This window comes from Mauremys reevesii, linkage group 20 (genome assembly GCF_016161935.1).
Source record: "Mauremys reevesii isolate NIE-2019 linkage group 20, ASM1616193v1, whole genome shotgun sequence".
NCBI lineage: Eukaryota > Metazoa > Chordata > Testudines > Geoemydidae > Mauremys > Mauremys reevesii.
In genome coordinates this window covers 24,627,439-24,652,805 of record NC_052642.1, presented here as the reverse complement: position 1 = coordinate 24,652,805, position 25,367 = coordinate 24,627,439, and the positions used below count along the sequence as shown (strand labels likewise).

The 25,367-nt window shown below is 44.5% G+C and overlaps 1 protein-coding gene across 8 annotated transcripts in view; it reads right to left on the bottom strand.

Moving 5' to 3' along the window:
• The window catches only part of MYO1C (myosin IC), a 125,252-nt gene that overhangs the window by 62,219 nt on the left and 37,666 nt on the right, over positions 1-25,367 (bottom strand). For 3 of the 8 annotated variants that reach the window (XM_039507876.1, XM_039507881.1, XM_039507880.1), the window contains exons 2-3: positions 1,081-1,236; positions 280-395 (exon numbers count right to left, since the gene is read on the bottom strand). In XM_039507876.1, the coding sequence (XP_039363810.1) occupies positions 280-395; positions 1,081-1,236 (272 nt within the window). Of the gene's footprint in view, positions 1-268; positions 396-1,080; positions 1,237-12,551; positions 12,573-19,307; positions 19,455-19,829; positions 19,938-25,367 lie in introns of those variants that run through there. The other 5 variants (XM_039507878.1, XM_039507875.1, XM_039507879.1 and 2 more) reach the window with 5 other exon arrangements.

Sequence of the window (25,367 nt, the reverse complement as noted above, 5' to 3'; positions counted from 1 at the left end):
GATCAGCAGCTCAGATTCCTCTGAGTCTCAAATCATTTGGCCAGGAAGGAATTAAACTCCCTTTCCAAATAACACTGTCAAAGGTAACTCACTCTCTCTGGAAAGAAAAGCAGGAATAAAACAGCCAGACCCCACCCTTTCTAAAGGTCTCTTTTGCCCCCACTCCAGTACTCTGTTTGGAAGATGGAAGGGAAAAAAAGTCTTGTTTTCTGTATACCAGTATTAAACAAGCCAGGTGGGAATAGCACAAACTGTATTGTTTACCCACAGGCCACTCACAGGTGAGGAGAGACTTCATAGAAACTAACGCCACGGTATCGCTCCATGTGTTGTCTGCTGTAGATTTCCAGATCCTTGTATGGATTTACTGACACCAGAACTGAGCCAATGTAAGTCTGAAAAGAACCGAAAGGAAAAGCATTACATGAAGGCTAGCATCTGTTTCTACAGGAGCCTTCAGAATTACTTTGGAACCCCAGATATTGTTACAGGGCCAGCTTGCAACAAGGGCATTTGGCATGCTGCTAACCGCTTTGAAGAGAGTGAATTGGGAGTCTGAAGAAACAACCTCACAGCTAGTAAATGTGGGAATACAGAACTTGTATTGGATGGGTCCCTTTTACTGAAAATGCTCCACTTACATCCTTTAGTGACTGCTTTAGTGCTTTTGGACATCCCAGCAATGCAACTTCAGTTCTGGGTTATTTTTGACCATTCATTAGAATATTTGGGATCAGAGCTAAGCCTGGGTTTGTTAAGACCACAACAGAATAGCTTTATGAAGTCAGAAGAATACAGTATGTGCTGGATTTTCAGTGGTGCCGGGCACTCAGAATTTCAGTTGAAGTTAAATGGAGCTGCAGATGCTCAGCAACCTGAACATCAGGCCCTATCTATGCCAACATGTCAGTACACAGAACGGGTCTGAGAAACAGGATCAAGGGCTATAAAAGGGGAGCTGGTGGACACCACCACATCCAGATCCCACACCTGCAGAACAAAATCACTATGTCCAGTTTTCAGAGCAAATATCCAAATTCTAGTCAAAGATCAGCACTCTGGCTGCTCTCTGCTACTCACATAGATCAGATTCTCCTTGAATCGTTTACGTAGGTTTTCAATAAAGGCTGCTTCGCTAGTGAAGTTCTCTAGCAGGACAAAATCCTGAACCCCCACACGGTCACGGGCTGTCAGAGCACTCTCCATTGTCAACCGGATACCGTCACTCCCTGCTGCCTGCAACCAAAACCAGTGAAATCAAAAGGCTGAGACTTTCACGACACACTGAGCACTTTGCCCACAAACCACAGACACAGGACCAGCATACAAACAAGGGAAATAAAGCAACCCCCATTAATAAAGCAATCCCCCATCCACTTCACACTAGCAATGGCCAGTTTTCCAGAAGACCAGGCAGCTTTGGGAGAAAAAGTTGTTGCCAAAATTCCAATCAGTATTAAAGCAGGATCAAATAAACGTCACAAGAACAATGATTGATACTTTGTTCATTCTTGAAAATATTTATACTGGTTGATACACCACTTCCAGGAACTAGTAAACAGTGCTGAGATTAAGTATTCTTGTCAAAGAATTAAACTGAATCCAGATCTCCCCAAGGATCTTTCAGTTAAGACTCAGGCCATGGCTACACTTGCAAATTTGCAGCGCTGCAGCAGGGTGTGAAAACACACCCTCTCCAGCGCTGCAAAGCGCCAATGTGGTCAAAGCCCCAGCGCGGCTCCCAGCGCTGTACGTTATTCCCCACAGGGAGGTGGAGTACGGACAGCGCTGGGAGAGCTCTCTCCCAGCGCTGGCGCTTTGACTACACTTAGCGCTTCAAAGCGCTGCCGCGGTAGCGCTTTGAAGTGCAAGTATAGCCATAGCCTGAGTCTGAACTGCTTTCCTATTTCCATACCCTGTGGTAAAGGACCTGCCTTGAGGTAAACAGCCTTTCATGGAGCAGTAAATGCCCAAAGTGCTAACACGTTGGCAGCTCTAGTCCAGGCACCTTTTCCTGATTTCTGACAACAGCACAACTGAAATTATAACAAAGATCTATAAACAATAATAAATATGAGAAAAGGGATTTCTTTTGCCTCTTTTCACATCATTAAGCTAGTAAGACCGCTCCTTCAAACTCACTTACATATTACTTCTCTCTCCTCAACTGCACTTACCTCTTCTTCTTCATGCTGGCGTAGAAAGTACCCATCAGGAATCAGAGCCCTTTTCTCCTGCACAAATAACCTCATGCCCTGGACATCTATATCATACGGAATGGAAGAGACCTCAGTGCAGTGCCCTAACCTGACTGCAGTTTGATGTACACAATAACATCTCACCAATACAGTAGAAACCCTTAGAGAACACCCCCTTCATCAATAAAATTGCATCCCTCCCTTTCAGATTCCCCAAGAGAGGGAAAAATTAAGGAGAAGCACATATGGTTCTCAGATTTTCAACCTGCTTTCTGCTCTGAGTCTCTCCCTTTCCTGTTTCTGCCATTTCAGTAAGAGCTGTGGAGGGTAAATCTGTGTTTTGGACGAGCAATAAATATTGTGAAAGCCAACACACACCAGTTTAATTTTGGTAGCATCCTTCACATCAATTGTACCACAAAGCGCTCTAGAGCTCAACAATATAGATACACAATGAGAGACTTACAGGCAGCCAAGGCACATTTTCTGTTGAGGTTGAATGAGATGGAGGGCTCAGGAAACAGATATAGGGAGGATGTTCCAAGTGCCAGGACACAGAGAAGAAAACTCTCACACTAACAGTGGCCAGATTGTGTGAGGAAAAACAGGCAATCAGGACTAAATAAGTAGAGGGAGCAGCACAGAGACAAGTTCAGTAACTCATCATTAATGAGCACTACACAGGCACAATCAACTGAACTCTTTCACATGGGAAGGGACCACTTTTAATGGGGGGGGTGGCCTCAAATCTCAAAACTGACTCTCCTGGGCAACTATGTTAAGAAGAAACTTATATGGGATTATGAATTGAAAACATTTCCCTATCTATGGTATTTATGTGGCTACCATCACTGTAGTAACTGTGGACCTTACAATCTTTAACGTATTTATCTTCACAACACCCAGGAGAGCAGGGGAACTTAAGCAGAGAGAAGCTAAATAACTTGCCCAAGGTCACATAGGAAGTTTGTGGCAGAGCAGGGAACTGACCCCAGAACTCCCAAGTCCTATGCAAGTCCCCTAACCAATGGCCTACCCTTCCTCTAGAGCACAGGAGGGCAAACTTTTTGGCCTGAGGGCCGCATTGGGTTTCGGAAATTGTATGGAAGGCCAGTTAGAGGAGGGGGTGGAGGGCCGGCCCCCATCTCCTATCTGTCCCCACCCCAACTCCTGCCCCATCCACCCCTCCGTTCCCTGACAGCCCCCCCCCAGGACCCCTGTCCCATCCAACCACCCCTTCTCCCTGTCCCTTGACTGCCCCCTGCCACCCCATCCAACCCCCCCTCCTTCCTGACTGCCCCCCAGGATCCCTGCCCCCATTCAACCCCTATTCCCCTCCCCAACACCTATTCACACTCCTGACCACTGACCACCACCCCGAACTCTCCTGCCCTCTATCCAACCCCCTCCCCCTGCTCTGTGCCCCCTTACTGCACTGCCTGGAGCACAGGTGGCTGGTAGTGCTACAGCCACACTGCCCAGCTGGAGTTGGGCCATGCCACCACCGCCACCACGCAGCACAGAGCACCGGGTCAGGCCGGGCTGTGCAGCTGCGTTGCCCCAGGAGCTCACAGGACCGCAGCGCAGAGCATTGTGCTGGCAGCAGAGCGAGCGGGGGAGTGGGGACAGCAGGGGAGGGGCCAGGGGTGGCCCGTGGACTGTAGTTTGCCCACCCCTGCTCTAGAGTAATACCTTGCAATTTTTAAACTGAAGTGTCACTACAGGCAGGAAGTAGTGGGCATCACCTCCACAACTACATCCCATTGCTTCACTTGCAGCCCCAGCAACAGCTGTAGTGTGAGCAAAGCTCTGAGCACCCTTTGATCATTATTAAATAATATAGAAAAGAAGAGCTGGAATGGACTGCAAGAGGTCATCTCGACCAGCCTGCTACATCTGCAGAGCCCCCTAGTGTAGATGCAGCACATACCAACAGGAGTTTTTCTGCTAACATAGTAATGTTGTCTCCCCAATGATATTCACAGTGCCAACAGAGGAACTCTGTAGGCATAGATGCATCCATACTGTGGTTTTTGCCAGCACAGAAGTGTCAGGTAAGGGATGTGGGTTTTTTTCCCCCACACTCCTGACTGACAGCTGTGGCACCAAAAACTGTGTGACAGAGAGAAACCAGAGAAATTCAAACTGTAAATAAGGCATAACGTATTTAACAGTGAGTGCAATTAAGCATTGGAACAATTTACCAAAGGTGGTGGTAGATTCTCCATCACTAACCATTTTAAAATCAAAATTGGATGTTTTTCTAAAAGTTCTGCTCTAGGAATTATTTCGGGGAAGTTCTATGCCCTGTGCTACACAGGAGATCAAACTAGATGATCACTATGGTCCCTTTGGCCCTTGGAATCTATGAAACTCTTAGCATATCATAGGTTCTACTTTAATACAAATAGATAAGTACATAAATAATGATACTATAAATATCTAATGTAGGAAACAATCCTATATTGGCCCTTGCAAAATCAAATAGATCGTACCCCCACTGGTTTTTTTTCCAATCTCCAATGCCCATTAATTTATTATATTTTAATTTGATCTACTTAATTAAATGTATTCCCTTCAATCGCTTTCTATCTGACCTCAAGGATGTGACCCCAACTCCAGTTCTGCCAAATTCGTATTTCTATTACTTCTAAACTTCCTTTTATTTGCATTTTAGGCTGTTACTATTAGGGAATAGGAGAATGGAGATAATCTCCTAGGTCAGCTCAAGACACACCTAGCTTAACAAAGAGAAGGATAAGGGATGACTTGCTCAGTCTGTAAGTACCTACATGAGGAACAAATGTTTAATAATGGGCTCTTCAATCTAGCAGACAAAGGTATAAACACAGTCCAATGGCTGGAAGTTGAAGCTAGACAAATTCAGACAGGAAATAAGGTAAATTTTTAACAGTGAGGATAATTAACCACTGGAACAATTTATCAAGGGTCATAGTGGGTTCTCCGTCACTGACAATTTTTAAAATAAAGATTGGATTTCTTTTTTTAAAATATACTCTTGTTCAACAGAAATTATTTTGGGGGAGTTGTCAGTGTCGTACAGAAGGTCAGACTAGAAAATCACAATGTTCCTTTTTGGCCACGGAATCTACAAATACCCAAATCCACTTTGCTATCTGACCAATACTTAAACGAAGTATTTGGGAAAATAACTACGAAGTTAGTGGCTAGTCTGAAAAAAGTCACACCAGCTGGCTTCCACTCTGCTTATATACCCCAGAATTCATCAGTCACTTGTATCACCACTACCAGGAACTACCCTGAGGCAGATTCCTAAGGGGACCCAAGCAAGTCACAGCAGCCCCTGGGTCACTCTCTGCTAATGCAACAAGCCAGGAATGCAGGGCTTTCCCGCTGAGCCAACCTTACCATCAGGTGCTACAGCCCTGGACAAAGATGCAGAGCTATTTTTGTTGACTCACACTGCCAGATGGGTCCTATTACCTCCATCCCAAGATATAAGAGGGTCTGGAGTACGCCTCTGGGACAGGGACTAATGTCCTGCAGGGGAAAACCCTAGCAGCAGCAAAACTCAGCAGAAAGTTTAGGTTAAGGTTTGTGTTTTGTTATTTACGTTAACAAAGACAATCCCTCACAAAGAGAAAAGTTTGGCCCAAATCCACTATGTGCGGCCTCAGTATGCAGCATCACACAAACACTGCTGCCAACTCATGTGATTTTATTGAGTCTTATGATATTTGGTGTCCCTCTTGAAGCTCCTGCCCTTTGAGACAAGTGATTCTGAGAGACTTTCAGCTTTCATTAAGAAAAATAAAAGTTTCTATCCTTCATGGCTGTGGAGAAAGACTCTAAGCAAGAGGGCAAATGTAAAGAATCTCACCAAAAAAATTTTTTTTGGTTAATTCTTGTGATTTTTAAGTTGATTTCATGATTTTTGGGAGCTTGACTCTTGAGTTTTGAAAAGCTGGGGGTTGGCAATTCTGCAATCAACCTTCAAATCCATTCCTCCTGACCAATCCTCTATTGCAAAATGCCTGAGTCACATAAACCAATTCCTCCACTCTCCCCAGCACATTGAGCAGCTTCTTTCAAGCTGGTGGGAGGAGGACAAAGGAATCAGCCACAGACTCCAGCTCCTATGAGCAGCTGTCAAAACAGGGACTGCTGCATTGGGGCAGGGGGAGGGGGTAAAATAGGCCCCAGCCAAGGCCACCCCTTCCCCATTACCCCTCTACCCACCCATTCAGAGCTATGCAAGAGACCCCCCCACACACACACAACTCTGGGTGCACTAGGACCCAGGTGGTGCTTCCCCTACTTTCCTCCCCCCTGGGCTTTGGGGGGTGGGCGGTGTATGTGTAGGGGGGGAAAGTGTTGGGAGAAGCCAGCCAGTAAGAGCAGCTGCAGAAGCAGCCAAGCAGGGAGGTTCAGAGAAATTTCTGTAGTTTTGATTGGACCTTCTCTGACCTGTACTGATTAATTGTTTGCACCAACCCTCCGGTTCCTCTACAGTCTTTTCATCTTAACTTAAGGGGATCTGCCCCCCTTCTCCCCTATCCTGACCCCTCGGTGCCCTTTCAGTGTTCCCTCTTCCTTCACTTTTCTTTCAATTTACCTAATTCACTTCTTACTAAACCCATCAAAAAAATTTGTGGAATTAACACACTGTTTGCTACCATCACATTCTCCATGCTGCTTGTGTGTTCTCCCCCCTTTTCCCTCCCTGAGTCTATCTGGTCTATTTCAACTGTAACCTCTTTGGGGAACAGGGCTGTGGTAGATTCTCCATCAGTGGAAATTTTTAAATCAAAATGGCATGTTTTTCTGAAAGATAGGCTCTAGCTCAAACACAGCTATGGGACTTGAGGCTGGAATTAATACAGGGAAATCCTATGGCCTGTGTTATGCAGGAGGTCACCTAGATGTCCTTTCTGGCCTTAACATCTATGTCTTTCCTCTATGGCAGGGGTAGGCAACTTATGGCATGCGTGTGAAAGGCGGCATGCAAGCTGATTTTCAGTGGCACTCACACTGCCCAGTTCCTGATCACTGGGCCGGGGGGGGACTCTGCATTTTAATTTCATTTTAAATGAAGCTTCTTGAACATTTTTTAAACCTTATTTACTTTACATACAACAATAGTTTAGTTATATATTATAGACTCATAGAAAGAGACTTTCTAAAAAGGTTAAAATGTATTACTGGCACGCAAAACCTTAAATTACAGTGAATAAATGAAGACTCGGCACACCACTTCTGAAAGGTTGCCGACCCCTGCTCTATCGTATCATCTCACCTACTGACAAAGCAAAACAATGGAATTTAAAGCAAAGACTGATTCTAAATCTGACGCTACCTTTGATGAAAGTCCTGTTCTCTGGTTGCCTGCTTTCTTCTGAAAATCACTGTTTACCCCTTGTAACTTCCTATATACACCTCTACCCCGATATAACGCTGTCCTCGGGAGCCAAAAAATCTTACCACGTTATAGGTGGAACCGCGTTATACTGAACTTGCTTTGATCCGCTGGAGTGCGCAGCCGCCCCCCTCCTCCCCGGAGCGCTGCTTTACCGCATTATATCCGAATTTGTGTTATATTGGGTTGTGTTATATTGGGGTAAAGGTGTATTAGAAAAAAAATAATAATTGGGACACTGTTGGGAAATGGTATGTTAAAGCCACGTGTCAACATCAGGTGAAAAAACAGTCTGTATGGACATGCAGTTCAAGTGCCTTTCCATTGTAATTACAACTTTGGTGCTGAGTGTCCATCACATGGTTCCCATCCACACTGGCTTCACTAACAGCATCCTTGCAAAATGATGCAAGCAGAAACATTGTCAAGGCTTGCTCTGAAGTGGCGCAAGTATACTGGATATCACTTGTTCAACAATGAGAGCATTTCTGGGAGCGGCCAATACATATTTTTCAGGCATTGCTAGTTTTTACTACCACCACCTTAGGTGGCAACAATTCCCTAGTTCAAAGATCCCAAGCATCTAGAAAGCTCTGCTTCAGCACTTTCACTGCCCAAAGATTATACTTGAGCTAAAGTGACAACTGTTTCCACAAGCCTGGTTCTTGTAAGGATAGATATCGTGTTACAAGTATGGCAGTGACTATGCTATTGAGATGTCTTCTGGGTATGGGAGGGACTATGCTAATCTCGATTCTGGGCCTCTCAGTTTGCCCTGTGTGAACTAGAGGAGGGTTTCCCCAGAAATCCAAGCAGTCTCAGTCTGATTTTACTGCCTGTCCAACTAATAGAGCACTCTGTGCCTTCTTTCTCAAACTTGCCTCCTGAGTGCTTACTGGACATTACAGGTGTTTGTTACCATCCTTTTGTGGAGTTGCAGAGCTCACAGTTGTAGAATTAACTTTCTTTTGACTTGATGATTGTGTATGATCATAGAGGAGCCATTCCCACCTTATTTTAACCCACTCTATGCTTCTAATCTCTTCTCCAGAACAGTCAGTACAACAGTGGCTCAGAGCCAGAAAAGCAAAGCAGTTACTATTGAAAGATGGGACTGAGCCAATGCAATTAGCAAAGCAGCCTACTTCCACAGGCCTTTTCTTCTCCATAATTATACTTTGGGAGACTCTGAGCTGGTGTCAAATGGTGTAGTTTCATAGAGTTATGACTCCTTTACACCAGCTGCGACTAAATGATGGACTATAATGGATCAGAATTTGCCTCCTTAGAACTTAGTTCCTTTGAATACAATATAACTTGAACACATGGTACTGCCTGGCATGGGCTGAGAAAACATGCATTTAGGTTGGCTCACTAAATCCTTATATAGTGTTTTGGGGTGGAACCATTTTATTTTTAACTAATTTTAAATGTTGACGTGTGGTAGACCTTCCACAACCCAAATGACAAACAGGGCCTTCCAAGCGCTGCATGACAAATTCACAGAGCATTTTTTTCAGTGACCTTTTTTAAAAGTTAGTTTGAGCTTCCCCAGTTTGACATTTTTCCCTGTGAGGGAAGAGGATGAGATTCTCTTTTAAATGAGTACTGGGTAAATGTAAGGATATGATATGATCTGGTGAACATCCAGCCACTAACTGCCTGAGGGCAGGGGCTGTACAATGCACTAATACCTTGCCCTGGGTACAAGAGTCTTTTCTTTTATACCAAAATTTCCAAACAATCCCATTTTGGAGTTTACACAAAAGGGTAAATGAGCTAGAAATCATAATGAAGCATTTTCAGTGTCACCCCAGTGCCTTGGCCAACCCTCTGAGTTTGTGAATCACTTGGGAACCCTCACAATAAATGGTGTTATATAATGTAGAAGAGACTTTAAAATCACCAGTCCCACTCAAAGCTCAACAGGATTTGTGCTCCTAAATCTCTTAGGCACTTCTGAAAATCTCCCCTGTAATATATTATTATCTCACACCTCTTGGCTGTCTTTTGCTTGTAGTTTTTAAACTCTCTTTAAAAATGTAGTGTGGTTTGAAGCAGAGCTTCTCAACCTGCTGGGCACAACTGCCCAAGGAAGTCACAAGGCGAATGGAGGCTAGGGGTATTGCAGGTGGGCAGAAAAGTGTTGGTCTTTAAGCTCTCCAGACCCAGTACACCCTGGCTGCTTCTTTTAGTTGTCTCCTCCATTGCACCAAAAAAATCACTCTTTTTCTTGCTGTTTGGGTGGGAGTCAGCTTCTGGAACTCCCTTTTCTGTCTCGGGCTTTTATGACTAGTAGTACGGTAGTATCTGAGCACCTCACAATGGCTATGAATTTTATCCTCCCAATGCTTCTGTAAAGTGGGAGAGTGCTACTCCCATTTTTACAGATGAGGAACTGCGGCCAAGCCCCCTCCCCTGAGGTACACATCCTGGGGACTGCAGCAGGGGTCGTGCCTGACCTGCACTCACCAGCAGCAGGAAGTGGCACAGGGGGGGAAGCTGGAGCCCAGCATGCAGCATCCCCTTGGCAGAAGCTGGGGCTCCCCTGTTAAGCAGACACATCGATCCCTCACCCTGACAAGCCCTACCTCCCTTGCATCTGTACCAACCCAATGAGCCCCCCCCAGACACCCTCCCCACTGAGCCCCAACCACCTGCACCTGGACCCCCACCCAAATGAACCCCACCTACCCTGCACCTTGACCCCTCTGCTGAGCCCGAAACACCTTCACCTGGATCCCTGCAGAGTCCCATTGCCCCTGCACCTGGAAACCCCCAATGAGCTTCTGTGCATCCAGATCTCTCACTGGGCCACCCGCACCCAGACTGCCCCACAGAGAACTCTCCTACTCCCACCTGGATCCCCCCACACTAAGTCCCTCTGCACTGGGATCCTGCTGCCGGGCTGAGCCTGCTCACCCACACCAGCTGTGCCTGGCACAGGGGGGCAGGGCCCCAGGGTGTTTCTGGGGCAGGCCTGGCCCTTGCACTGTGTCAGGGTCAGGTGCAGCCTCATTTCCGAGTCCCTGTCCCGGGGTGGGCTGGGGGGGAGGCTGCAGGGTAATCTCCCACCTCCATGCAGCCAGTGGCCTGTGCTCCCCACTGCCATGTTGGAGCCTCCACATTTATTTGACAAATAAAATTTGCAGAGTTTTAAAATACTGTGCACAGAATTTTTAATTTTTTGGTGCAGAATCCCCTCAGGAATATGGGGTGCTGTGCAGTTGTGATGGTGGGTCTGTGAGGAAGATGGTGGGCAGTGGGGAGGTCTATGGATGGGGAGCACTGGGCAAGCAGTGTGGTGTGCAGGGTGCTGTGCAATTGTGGTGGGAGGCCAGTGAGGGAGGTCTCTGGGAGGGGTGGGGACTGGGCATAGAGATCTGTGGTGGAGGTCTCTGGGCAAGGGGGCACTGGGCATAAGGGTGGGGGGTGCAGGCCTTCCCTCCAGGGGAAGGGACATGCTGGCAGCGCAGGACTGGGCAGGCCAGTGTGCATCTGGCAGCTGCAGGGTTGTAAACAGTGCCCTCCTGCTGGGCTGCGTGGAGCAGGGCTGCTCCCGCTGCACCGCTCCCGCCGTGCCGTGCCTCATTGCCCCCAGCCCGCCCTTCACTCTGGAGACTGACCATCCTGCCCCCTGCACCTTGACCCAGGGGGACCCACAAATATGTTTGGTGCCAGGCCCACAACAAATTAATCCAACCCTGACTTGGGTGACAGCTGCATTGTAATTGGGCACCCCAACATGACTATTTATAATGTAGGTAATGCGGCCTAATTGTGCTTGTTGTGTCTTTGTACCAAACTCCTGAATCCAAGGAACCAACATGGCTACAACATTGCAAAAAGCAAAAGCCAGTGTGTTACTAATTAGATGGTCAGTGGCTGGTATGGGAGAGGGGGCTCTCTGGCAAGACAACATGTTAATGTCTTACAGAACAGTACCCTGCTACTGAACATGTGAGTAGTAGCTGAACTGCCCTGAAGCTAACTGTGCACAAATAATTATTTTTACAATAATAAATCTCATTCTATATATGTATTGTTTGACATTGAAGCAGAGAGAAAAAACTAAATGAATATTCAATTCTACATTTGAATATCAGGGTCTGGAAGGGACATTTAGAACAATGCTACCCCTAACATGGGTAAGCCACTTTGAGCAAAGGACAAGAGAAAAATCAGAATTTTAACAAAAACAGCAAAGAATCACCACTAGCACAGTACAACTGTGTAACCTTTAACTCACAGAGAAGTGAGTATGTCAGTGGCTGCCTCACTCAAGGATTGTTTATAAAATAATTTTCTCTTTTTGATTGCTTTATAGTAAATATAGGTAACTCTTGGAGCTGGTGTTCTAGAGGTTATTGCTGGGAGTTTGGGGAATGGTGGCTCATGCTCAGAATATGGTCTTCTCTCCCTGATGTTGCCCTCCTGATTCACTCACCATTTCTTTAGAATTTACTTCCACACTATGCTATTGTTCTGAAAAATGTTTGAGGGGGAGAGGAATGCCACTCCTTTGACTGACGCCTTTAAGCAGTTTAATTTCAAGGGCCCTTCATATTTTGACTATTAAATAATAAAGGACCATAAGCTGGAACAGTTTAGAAATACTAATGACACAGTAGAGGGGAAAAGAGCCTTACTTTTGTCCTAGTAAAGTTTGTTGTAACATCTCTCCTGGCAGCTTTTGCTTTTAAAACTGAAGATGTGGAATTCCTGTTATTCCAGCTATCTAAACTTCAGATTCATTCAATCCCCTAAAATGCAAAGTAGAACAGGAAATGCTGGCAATTAAATCATGCTGTGTGCATTTTAAATATATATTACATGTTTGTCACAGGGACTTGAAGCAGGGAGAAGGGAGAATCAGAAGTGTAGAGAGAAAGGTACGTCATTGAATAATTCTGCTGGAGTTTGAACGTTGCAATTTATTACTACTCATACAGTACCAGAGATGTATTTGAAACTTCTTGTGTTTGACAATAAGGTTCCTGCCCCACGTAGTTCATAATCTAAATGAGAGATAACAAAAAAGCAAGGTAATGCTGATTTTACAAAGGAAGCGGATCATATACTTTGTTCCATGTTTTGTATGTTGCTTTATTTTCTTTTTTTAAATGTCAGAGAGCAAGTGTAGATAAAAATGGAGCAAAGATTAACAATGGAAAGTAAAGCAGTTTTAAGAAAGAATTTTAAGGATGAGAATGAGTCTGTTTATTGCATAGAAGGGATACTCATATTTCAGTCAGCAAGCTAAACAGAAAATATCTGTGAGAAAAATGAAGTGGGCAAACCAGAAAGAGATCAGGGAAACTTACAGAGCCAACACAGTGGATTTCTATATTTAGGGAGCTGGCATTTTTGCTCTTTACCAAGTGGCACCAGCTGTGTAAATCAGTTAAAAAGATGCTGCTAGTTCCAGTATCCACGATTATTCCAGTATCCAGCATCTCTGGGAACGGTTTTCCAACCAGTTAACAGTTATCAGCTGTTCACAGTCAAGCTGGAAAGGCATAATGAGTGGGATCGGTCCTGGGTCCGGTTCTGTTCAATATCTTTCTAAATGATTTAGATAATGGCAGAGAGTAGACTTATAAAGTTTGCGGACAATACAAAAGGTGGGGGGAGTTGCAAGTGCTTTGGTGGATAGGTTTAAAATTCAAAATGATCTGGATAAACTGAAGAAATGGTCTGAAGAAAATAGGATGAAATTCAATAAGGACAAATGCAAAGTACACCACTTAGGAAGGAACAATGAGTTGGACACATACAATATAGGAAATGACTCCCTAGGAAGGAATACGTGGAACGGGATCTAGGGGTTACTGCAGATCACAAGCTAAATGAGTCAACAGTGTAACTGTTGCAAAAAAAGAAAATGTCATTCTGGGATGCATTAGCAGGAGTGTTGTAAGCAAGACACAAGAATTCTTCCACTCTACTCCAGACTGATTAGGCCTCAACTGGAGAGTTGTGTCCAGTTCTGGGCACCACATTCAGGAAAGCTGTGGACAAAGTCCAGAGGAGAGCAAAAAAAAATTATGAAAAGGTCTAGAACATATGACATATGAGGAAAGATTGAAAAAAAAATGGTTTTCTTTAGACCTACTTCTATGATTTTATGGTGTTACACAAAGCTCAAGCCATGGGTCTGTGGATCCCATGGCAACTTCACAGAGTTCTTATGACAAACATGAGAAAGCCAGAACATCCCCTTTCACATCACTTTTATATGAGCTTTGTAGTAGCTTCCAGGTCAGGCAGGGAGGAAGGAATAAGAGGAAGACCCTGCTCTAGTGAAACTTTTACTGAGGATTATACACACTAACTTCATGGCATCCATTCTCATCCCTTCCTACCCATATCAACTCGCCACCACCAAAGCATCCTGATCTCATGCTCTGCTGTACCTTTTGATTACTGGCCTCCAAACATTGCTCTATTCCCCTCTATAAACACCAGTGCCCTTTCACCCCAAACGCTGTTGCATCACATTTCATTATAACTACTGCCCTATGCCCTTTCTCATATGGACATCACTAACCTCCTAGCTGGACGCTGCCCCAATTCTCCAGCCCTACACAATGATCTAACACTATGATGTCCTTCAGAGATAGCAATACATTCCATAATAGAACCAGCATTACAGCACACCTTCCAGTGGATATGAAAAGCTCCTCTATATCTCCTTTCTTCTTATGGAGAACATCAAACAACATCCTGACAAGCATTAGATTAGCTAGTATCAGCTTCCTCACTGCACACTCATTGCTATGAATAGCCTTTTACATCGTACCTCTGGGAATCCTGCCCTGTGTGTCTACTGGTGGGGACATGCCTTCTGTCACTCAAATTGCCCCTCTGCAAGAAGAATCCCAAAACCAAACCTCTAGAGCTCAGTCTTCAGATGCCCAGTTCATACGCATGGGGAGGGATTAGGAAGGCACTACCAGGATTCAGCACACCTTCACTTAAGAGCCCACTTTGGTCTCAGAGGTCTTATCTACACAAGAAAAATCAGTATCCAAATTACAATAAATGCCACCAAGACTGCAGATGTATTGATGATAGCAACAAAATAAGTTCTAGTGTAGATGAGACTCAAGTGGTTTTATCACCATATCACAAAATCTGCTCTGAGCTGTGTCAGAACGATGGTTAGAACACCAAGGGCCTATTTATGCTGTTGCTCCCAACAATGGGCCTGCACTGGGGCTAAAGAAAAATAGGAAGATAGGAATTGCCTTTCTAGATCTGACCTGGATCCTATCCAATCCAGTATCCTGCCTCAGACAGTGGCCAGTAACAGATGCCTCAGGGGAAGATGCCTAACATTATGCAGATGATGGATAATCTGCCCCCACATTAGGTCTCCTCCAAATCCCTAACAGTTAGGGATTGGTGTAAAATCAAAACCATGAAGTTTTTAATACCACTTTCAACATCTGTTAGCATTAAATATGACTACTTTGAATATTCTTATCCATGTAAATATCCAATCACTTTTTCAATCTTGCTATGTTCTTGTCTTCAACAACTTCCTGTGGCAATGAGTTCCACAATCTAATTATGTATTGCATGAAAAAATATTTCCTTATATCAATTTTGTATTTGCCACCTTTTAATTTAATTGACCGTCGCCTTTTTCTTGTGTTATGAAACAGGGAGAAAAGAAGTTCCCAATGGCCATTAATTGTGTTATATATTTTTGTCATGACTCCTCTTATTTGTTTCCTGTTTAAGGTAACAATCCTCGTCTTTTCAATCTCTCTTCATATGCAAATTTTCCAGGACCTTGATCATTTTCACCAACCTTCTCTGAACCGCCTCTAATTCTGCGAATACTGAGAATAGACGGAGTTTGGCTGGCTGCTGCTTCTCCAATACAAATGCTAATTTTAAACATAAGAACAGCCCTACTGGATCAGCCCAACTGCCCATCTATCTTGCCCAATATCTTGGCTTCTGACAATGGCTAGTACCATATGCTTCAGAGGGAAGTGGAAGATTGGACAAATAACCAGGGAGGAGTATAAAAGTATTGCTCAGGCATGCAGGTGTGAAATTAGGAAGGCCAAATTGGAGTTGCAGCTAGCCAGAGATGTTAGGAGTAACAAGAAGGGTTTCTTTAGGTATGTTAGCAACAGGAAGAAAGTCAAGGAAAGTGTGGGCCCCTTGCTGAATGAGGGAGGGAACCTAGTGACGGAGGATGTGAAGAAAGCTAGTGTACTCAATGCTTTTTTTGCCTCTTTCTTCACAGACAAGGTCAGCTCCCAGACAGCTGCACTCTGCAGCACGGTATGGGGAGGAGGTGACCAGCTCTCTGTGGAGAAAGAAGTAGTTCGGGACTATTTAGGAAAGCTGGACGAGCACAAGTCCATGGGGCCGGATGCGCTGCATCCGAGAGTGCTAAAGGAGTTGGCCGATGAGATTGCAGAGCCATTGGCCATTATCTTTGAAAAATCATGGCGATCGGGGGAGGTCCCAGACGACTGGAAAAAAGCTAATGTAGTGCCCATCTTTAAAAAAGGGAAGAAGGAAGATCCAGGGAACTACAGGCCAGTCAGTCTCACCTCAGTCCCTGGAAAAATCATGGAACAGGTCCTCAAGGTATCAATCCTGAACCACTTAAAGGAGGGGAAAGTGATCAGGAACAGTCAGCATGGATTCACCAAGGGCAAGTCATGCCTGACTAACCTAATTGCCTTCTATGATGAGATAACCGGCTCTGTGGATGAGGGGAAAGCAGTGGATGTGCTATTTCTGGACTTTAGCAAAGCTTTTGATACAGTCTCCCACAGTATTCTTGCCAGCAAGTTAAAGAAGTATGGGCTGGATGAATGGACGGTAAGGTGGATAGAAAACTGGCTAGATGGTCGGGCTCAACGGGTAGTGATCAATGGTTCCATGCCTAGTTGGCAGCCGGTATCAAGTGGAGTGCCCCAAGGGTCGGTGCTGGGGCCGGTTTTATACAATATCTTCATTAACGATCTGGAGGATGGTGTGGACTGCACCCTTAGCAAGTTTGCAGATGACACTAAACTGGGAGGAGTGGTTGATACGCTGGAGGGTAGGGATAGGATACAGAGGGACCTAGACAAATTAGAGGATTGGGCCAAAAGAAATATGATGAGGTTCAACAAGGACACGTGCAGAGTCCTGCACTTAGGACGGAAGAATCCCATGCACTGCTACAGACTAGGGACCGAATGGCTGGGCAGCAGTTCTGCAGAAAAGGACCTAGGGGTTACGGTGGACGAAAAGCTGAATATGAGTCAACAGTGTGCCCTTGTTGCCAAGAAGGCTAATGGCATTTTGGGTTGTATAAGTAGGGGCATTTCCAGCAGATCGAGGGATGTGATCATTCCCCTCTACTCAGCACTGGTGAGGCCTCATTTGGAGTACTGTGTCCAGTTTTGGGCCCCACACTACAAGAAGGATGTGGATAAATTGGAGAGAGTCCAGTGGAGGGCAACAAAAATGATTAGGGGGCTGGAGCACATGACTTATGAGGAGAGGCTGAGGAAACTGAGATTGTTTAGCCTGCAGAAGAGAAGAATGAGGGGGGATTTGATAGCTGCTTTCAACTACCTGAAAGGGGGTTCCAAAGAGGATGGATCTAGACTGTTCTCAGTGGTAGAAGATGACAGAACAAGGAGTAATGGTCTCAAGTTGCAGAGGGGGAGGTTTAGGTTGGACATTAGGAAAAACTTTTTCACTAGTAGGGTGGTGAAGAACTGGAATGGGTTACCTAGGGAGGTGGTGGAATCTCCTTCCTTAGAGGTTTTTAAGGTCAGGCTTGACAAAGCCCTGGCTGGGATGATTTAGTTGGGTTTGGTCCTGCTTTGAGCAGGGGGTTGGACTAGATGACCTCCTGAGGTCCCTTCCAACCCTGAGATTCTATGATTCTATGATAATAAACAGAACAGGGCAGTTTTGAGTGATCCATCCTTGTCATCCAGACCCAGCTTCTGGCAGTTGGAAGTTTAGTGGCATCCAAATAACTCGCCATCTTGGCTAATAGCCACTGATAGACCAACCTATCCTCCATTAACATATCTAATTATTTTTTGAACTCAGTTCTATTTTTGGCCTTCACAACATTCCATGGCAACGAGCGCCACAGGTTGACTGTGCATTGTGTGAAGAAGTATTTCCCTTTGTTTGTTTTTAAAAGGCTGCCGATTAATTTTTGTCACATTCCCTCTCTCCTCCATCACCACTGCCTCTGCCAGCTTCTCCTCCCCCCCAGACTGTGCAGGGAGAGTCTGACAGGAAGCAAGCTGTAGAGATTGTCAGTGGGGAATTGTATTCATTGCCCATGCCACAGACTGCATACTGTGCTTGAACTTTCCCCATCTAGATACCTAGAGCAGTGGTTCTCAACCAGGGGTACGTGTACCCCTGGGGGTATGCAGAGGTTTTCCGGGGGATGCATCAACTCAACTAGATCAGTGGTTCTCAAACTTCTGTATTGGTGACCCCTTTCAAACAGCAAGTCTATGAGTGCAACCCCCTATAATAATTAAAATCTTTTTTATATTTAACATTATAAATGCTGGAGGTGAAGCAAGGTTTGGAGTGGAGGCTGACAGCTCACGACCCCCCAAGTAATAATCTTGCAACTACCGGAGGGGTCACGACTGCCAGTTTGAGAACCCCTGATCTAGATACTTGCCTAGTTTTATAATAGGCTACATAAAAAGCATTACCAAAGTCAGTACAAACTAAAATTTCATACAAAGACTTGTTTATACTGTTCTATATACCATACACTGAAATGTAAATACAATATTTATATTCCAATTGATTTATGTTATAATTATGTGGTAAAAATAAGAAAGTAAGCAATTTTTCAGTAATCGTGTCCTGTGACACTTTTGTATTTTTGTGTCTGATTTTGTCAGCAAGTAGTTTTTAAGTGAGGTGAAACTTGGGGGTTTGCAAGACAAATCAGACTCCTGAAAGGGGCACAGTCATCTGGAAAGGTTGAGAGCCACTGACCTGGAACATTCTAACATAGTCCTGCAGCATCCACAAGGGGCAGTTCAAGTGCAACACAGCCTGTGGCTTTGGTGGTGAATCCAGCGGTGCCCCAACCCATTCAAAACCACTCTGACTTGCCTCCTGTCAGAACCTCGCTGCATAGTATGCACTTGTGCCATGGGGGTTGTGAAGAATGCACCAGGCGCGTCCCTCCCCCCCCCCCCCGTGCTATTTGCTGTGTTCGTAAGACCCGAGTGGTGACACACACACTTTATATACATTACATGTGTGTGATTGTAAAATTACTTGATTTAAACCTAAATTAGTAATTTCATAATTACATCTTTAAAAAAAAAAGTCAAGAATTACTGAAAGTTAGTAAGGGTTGGCATCTCTGTGACATCACACACAAAGCTCTCCAGAACATGATGCATATGCCCTTCCCAGAACCCCAGCACATTCCTGTCTCAGTCTCTTCCCACCCTCTGTACCCCCACATACACTCACCTCCTTAAAATATAAGCCCCCAACCTGCCTTGCTTTTCTTCTCCTCATCTCAAGCACTCACACTTAACTTTCCAAGAAGGAGTTTTCCATTTGAAAGTGTGTAAAAACACAGGAACTTCCTGCTGAAACCCTGAAGAATTCTCTCCATTCCTCTCAGGCTGGACACATATTAGCAAGACTGCAGAAGAACACAGCAGTTAAACAAATCTTACCGCAGCCCTGAACTTCATTTCTGATCCTTTTCAGCTCACAAGTCACTGTCAGAGAGTCAGTTACGCTGTCTCAAAGCGAGAAATCTGAGGACAACTCTCTTCAATCAGCTGCCTTTTTTATTTTTAATGACATTTTTGGTACTGTCAGGAACCACTCCTGTCTACCCAACTCCTACTGGAGCCTGCTAAAGAAGGCGTTGTATAAGAAGGAGAGTGAGCAAAAAAAACTCTCCTCCCCTTCTAAACAGAAAGAGAGAGAGCCACATAGATCACAAGCTGAAGCTCAAGATAAAAAAAGCCTGCTGCCTGTATGTAGAGCACAAGCTGTCTAATGACAGAGAAAACGGAAAGAAAAGGAATCAAAGAGGCTGGAAACCTTGGGCCAGAGCCTACAACCGAACACCACAGGAAAAAAGCAAAGACAGCAGCCATATGTTCTGCTGTGGCAAAATTTGCACAAAAAGGCAGCTACAAACAGGAACATCAAGTGGGCTACACTGAATCAAACTCAAATACACTGACCTGCAAGTCCACAGCAAAGTTCCAGTGCCTCAAGCTGTAGCTCCTCTCATGACTCCAGCAAACCAAAGGAACCATTACAGAAACTTTGGTAGTAGGAAATGGTTGATTTTCTTGTTTGTCCTTGAAACAGTTTAGCACATGTACCCAGAAACATTCGGTTCCAGAACAGGTGTGAAGCATCCACACCTGAAGCTCCTTACAACCAGAGTTGCACCAGTGTATGCTAGCACACCTGCAGCACTTATCCCATAATGCCCAGTATTACTGCTGGCAGCAGGGGCTTTTGGATAACTTCCCAACACGAGGCACTTCATTATAGCATGGAGTTATGAGTCCCCCTACATTGGGGCAGTTGCAAAGCTCTAAATTTCCTGACCATGCTGGGGAGAAGTCACAAGATGGCAACAATTCAGCACCATCAGAGCGTGAAATGGTCTCAGGTATTGCAGCCTTCTGCACTGTGCTGGCATGGATGAAACACACTGCACTCCAGCTATTCTGGGCCCCAGGTAGTCATACAAAGCTGCTGTAATTTAGGGCAGACTTGGAGCTATCGTAAGCTGTGTTGGAGGCCAAGCAGTCTCTTGAAGGGGATCAACTCCACATTGAGTCAGGAGAGTTGATTTCCCTTCTATTTAGTCCTCCATAACCAAAAGTATTTAAAGGCAATACAATTTTCCAGCCATACAATTTGATTCACAGCAACAATGCCAGGAACTACAGGAGTTTCTCAAAAAGTGATGAGTACTGGGCGGTATGTCTCAGAATCCAGATAACTGCAATCTACACAAACCATACTGCCGTGAATTTCCCTTTTATATTGTTTCATGACTATCCCTCTCTTCAAAGAGCTCACAACATGGGGTGCTGCAGCTACACACTATCTGGGCAAATTATTAAAACTGAAGGAGCACTTGCACATGCCAGGTGCTGTCCACGCACAGAGGAAGACAAAGTCCTTGTCCTGAAATCTATAGCATGTCAACCTAATAGACTGACAAGACAGCCTTCATTGACTGAGCCGTTGTTCAGAGTCCCAATTGAAGAGATTTGTGCTTCAAATGTCTTGTATGCATCTACATAGAGGGACTTCTACTCTGACTCAAATGAGACCCAGTTTGGATTCCCTGGTATTCTGCAGAAACCACACCCTTCTTTGCACCTTCAGGTCTGATAACTGAGGCTATTCCTGGTGCCCTGTGTTGTCTATTAAAACTTCTCCGAGATTAGCCACCAGTACGGGCCAGTTTCCAGGGATTTAGGGAGGCCAACAGGGGTACCCAGTCAAAGCCCCTCACTATTCAGTGACTGTAAAGCTTGGGAGGAGAGTTGGCAGGCAGAGCTCAGTGCAGGATAGAGGGGAGACAGTAGTAAAGATAAGTTGGTTCCCTTCCCTGAGGATACTCTTAGGAGTAGAAGTGAAGATATGTTCATTCTTCAGTCATTAGGCTGGTGATTCTCATACATCTGAGGATCTAAGGTCATATTCTAGCATTACTGTTCAAACCACATTGTATTTTTCATCTGTGAAGTACTGGCATGTGTGTCTAGGAGCTGCTGAGAGACCATTAAGGTTTATAGCTTGTTAATAGGCAGTGATCAAATGCCCTTACTAGCAGGCTCCTCATGGAGAGGAGCAGAACCTGGAAAAAAAATCTAAAGACTTAAAGTTTCTTACCCAGTGGTTAGTCCACCTTAAACTTCCATGTACTCCAAGCATTTCAGCTCCAAAAGGTAAAGGAAATTCCCCATTTCAAGTCTTCATTGCTGCTGGCATCACCTCAAGTCAACCCATGTAAAGGTTTTCTTCCCCCCATCTTCTCAGTAGCAATATGTATACCTTAGATTTCCATTATAAGCTCATCTTGTCTTATATGAAATAGGGTTGGACACAGATAATACTTGGATGGGGCCATCTTAAAACCCAGATAATTGTGGAAGAGGTGTTAGCTGTTTGGTGTGGCACTCTGATCATACTGACCCAATCCCACAGTCTGCAGCTAGGAGGCGTTGTACTGTTGCAAGTGCCGTCTTTTAGAGGAAACAGAATACCAAGGCCCTGAACATTTGTGACAAGGATCCTATGGCACTTTTGAAAAGAGTTGGGGCATCAGCCCTGGTGTCCTGGCCAGATTCTAGTTTGAATAATTACACTGTCTCCCTTATTTTCCCCTACAGTTCTAACTGGCTGCAAGTTCTCTTTTCACTTCTTGTCCTCAACTTCTATGGAGTTATGGTGAACTGTTAAACAACTGCTGCATCCCACTAAAAAGCAAGCTGTGTTTCAGCAGTGGGTGAAAGTATTCCTATAGATCAGAAAAGCTTTGTGATCCTGGCTGAGAGGCACTATTTAAAATATGCCATTCTAAGTCTCATGTTTATTGTACTCTGGCTTCAGAAAGCACTGAAGTACACTATGCTATACTGACATGTTGACACAACCAACATCCTGGCTCCTAAGCAGCCCCCTGCTTGAAAGGGCCTGGTATGTTTACAATTGGAGTACTGTAGTTAACCTCCCTCAATATGGAAAGTGACTTGGCCTTTAAAATAAGCCTCAAAACTAGAGAGCTAGTGTATTAGGAATTTGTTTAAAAGAGCTGCCCAGTTAATTAAGGCTTCTTCTTCAGATCACTTCTGCACTATACCAAATTTTGTGTCTGGTGTGTGTGTGTGTGGGAAGGGGCATGGTTACAATAGCCTGGATCCCTGAAAAAAATGTAGAAACATTGATCAGTTCTGCAGCACAGAAGAGACCAAACCATACACAAAAATCTTGCTGAAGCTTTGGACTTTTGGTGCTGTAGCTCAACTCAGGAACACAGTTAAAACCCAGTTGAGTTCAACTTACATTCCAAGAATAAACCATGTTTTAACCATGTCAGGTGACCCCTGCATTATAACAGCATACTCTGACGAGATTTATAGGGTGGCTGGCACCTGAGCCTTTCAGCTTTTCTACGGCCCTTTCAGAAGAGAGTTAATTCCCATTAGCATTTTTCTAAAAATGTGTAATTCTAGCCTGGATTCCAACCATGGAAGGAAAGAGACAATGCAATACATGTGGGGAATTACACATCTGTTAGCCTGATTCCACCAACCATGGAAAAGAGAGATGCAAATACATGTGGGGAATTACACATCTGCACCACAGGTTATTAGGTTATCGGGCACCTCACACACAACAGCTTCCCTCTCTTCAGAAAAATCCCACTTTATGAACAAAATTCTGCCTCAATCTCACCAAGATACTTGTGCCACACCTCAGGACTAGACCATCATTATCACTCTTTATTATAGTCACATTAGAGGCCACAACCAAAATCAGGATCATATTGTGCTAGGTGCTTTTCATACACATACCAACGCACAATCTCTGCTTATTGATTCAGAGATCCCAAGACCAGAAGGGACCACTGTTGTCATCTACTCCGATGTAGCACAGGCCACAGAACTTCCCAAAAATAATTTCTAGATAATACCTTTTAGAAAAACATCTAATCTTGATTTAAAAATTACCAGTGATGAGAAGAGCTTACAGTCTAAATAGACAAGACAGACAAAGAGAGAATGGTAGTTTAGTCACCATTTTACAGATCATCAACTTGAAGGCTAGAAAGATCGATTAACCCTCTCAAGGACAAAAATGGAAGTCTGGCAGAGACAATAACTGAACCCAGTTTTCCACACATCCCAGTGTAGTGTCTTAACCACACGACCATCCTTCCATCAGCAAGTGTATTGTGCTTCTGGGTGAGATGCGGATTATAAACTCTGTGGGCAGGAAGACTGCATTTTTCTTTATGTTTGGACTGTGCCCAGAACACTGATGGCACTAAAATAATTAACAACCATAACCATACCTTCAGTGCAATTCACCTTCTGGCTTTAAAAGCACTGACAATGGATGGAAGAACAGCAACTAGGTGCTAGCAGGAATATTACTGAAAGGAAAAGAGTCCAATACAGACCATAGACTACAGGTTGATTTGAGACAGTGCAAGATAAATCAATAAAAGTGATCTGAGCAGTGTTAAGCCACATTGAACCATGTTCCACATTCTTCAGACTAACATCCTCCCCTTCCTACTGCTCTGCATCTGCCTCTAGTTCACACAAGCAAGCTCTCAAAACATCTCTCCACAGTTGCCAAAGCCCCGATCAGGACAGAACAGGCAACATTCCTGTTTTGAGGCTAGAAGACTGCAAAGGATATGATCAACTCCTATGGGAGGGGAACATAATCCTATCTTTGGGGAAGTTGGAGTTAGGAGAGAACCAACTGAGGGTAGATAGGAGGGGTCAGAAAGCCATACAGGTAAAATGCCTTCTGTTTAAAACATGCTGACCCTTGAGCAATGTGGCTCAAAGGCAATCCAAGCAGTTTCTTCCTTGCCAGCTAGGTGGAGGTCAATGACAATCTGTGCCTGGTGCTAAGGCTAGATGGAGGTTCCATTGCTACTAAAGGCAGAGATGTGAATCAACTTTTCCAAGCCCCTTCACTCAGTAGTGATTCATTGAAGCCTTGGATGAGAGCACTGGGACTGTTCTGCTCACTACTGATAAGCAGTGAATTCCCTGCACGCAAATTCACATTCAAAACAAAGGGACAGGAAACTCTTCCTGTGAGCCCTGTACTGAAAGGCTCAGAAAGCAGAACATGAACTGCCTAGCTGCCCCAGCAACTGCTGGCTCTAGAACTGTCTACCTGCCCCAGCAACTGATGGCTCTATTTAAATTAAATAAATAAATGAATCTGAACCCAGTCCCATTAAACTGGCTTTGGCAAAGCACTCATCTTCTCCTACATTCAGGATTCCAGGTTTTGCTATACAATATGAATCTGGAAGTCTAAGATAATGCCTTTAGTATATTCTGTACACAATACTTCATTAGCAGAGTGATGGGTTTCATGGTTAAAGTACTCAAAAAAGTAAGAAGATGCCAAGTACAGGACACAGTTATAGGTTCATGTACCATTTCTGACATAATACAATCTTTTCAATATTTTTTGCTACAAGTTCTGCTGCCTTAAAAATGCAAATACATGTAAATTCCACAGTCTGACAGTATTTGGCTAGATGCTATCAGAACCAACCCATCCAACACAGGCTAGGAGGGCTCCAAAAGGAAGGCTCCCTCCAGCATGTCATAGGAATTCTTTAGCTGGAGAAGATAATAGGTCTCTTCATCAACCAAAAACATTCTTAAGGTGCCCTGTGCTGCATACTTTAGGTGATCCAGACTGGTAACAGCACCTTGACTTTCTAAAGTAACCCAAAATAGGGCCCTGACGCTGTGAAGGACATCTAACTCACCACTTACAAAAACTACTCCTGTCCTCATGTATGGTTGAAACTAGCAAGAACACCTGACCTCCATGATAAATGAAATCACCAATGCCTCCTTCACAGAAGGCAACTGAACACCAGTTGTTGGCATTACTGATGTGCGTTTCTAATAGAGCTTTCCACAACCAACCCCTGAGAATCCCATTCTTCCAGAAATAAATATGCATACTCCAGGAATCCTAGGCTC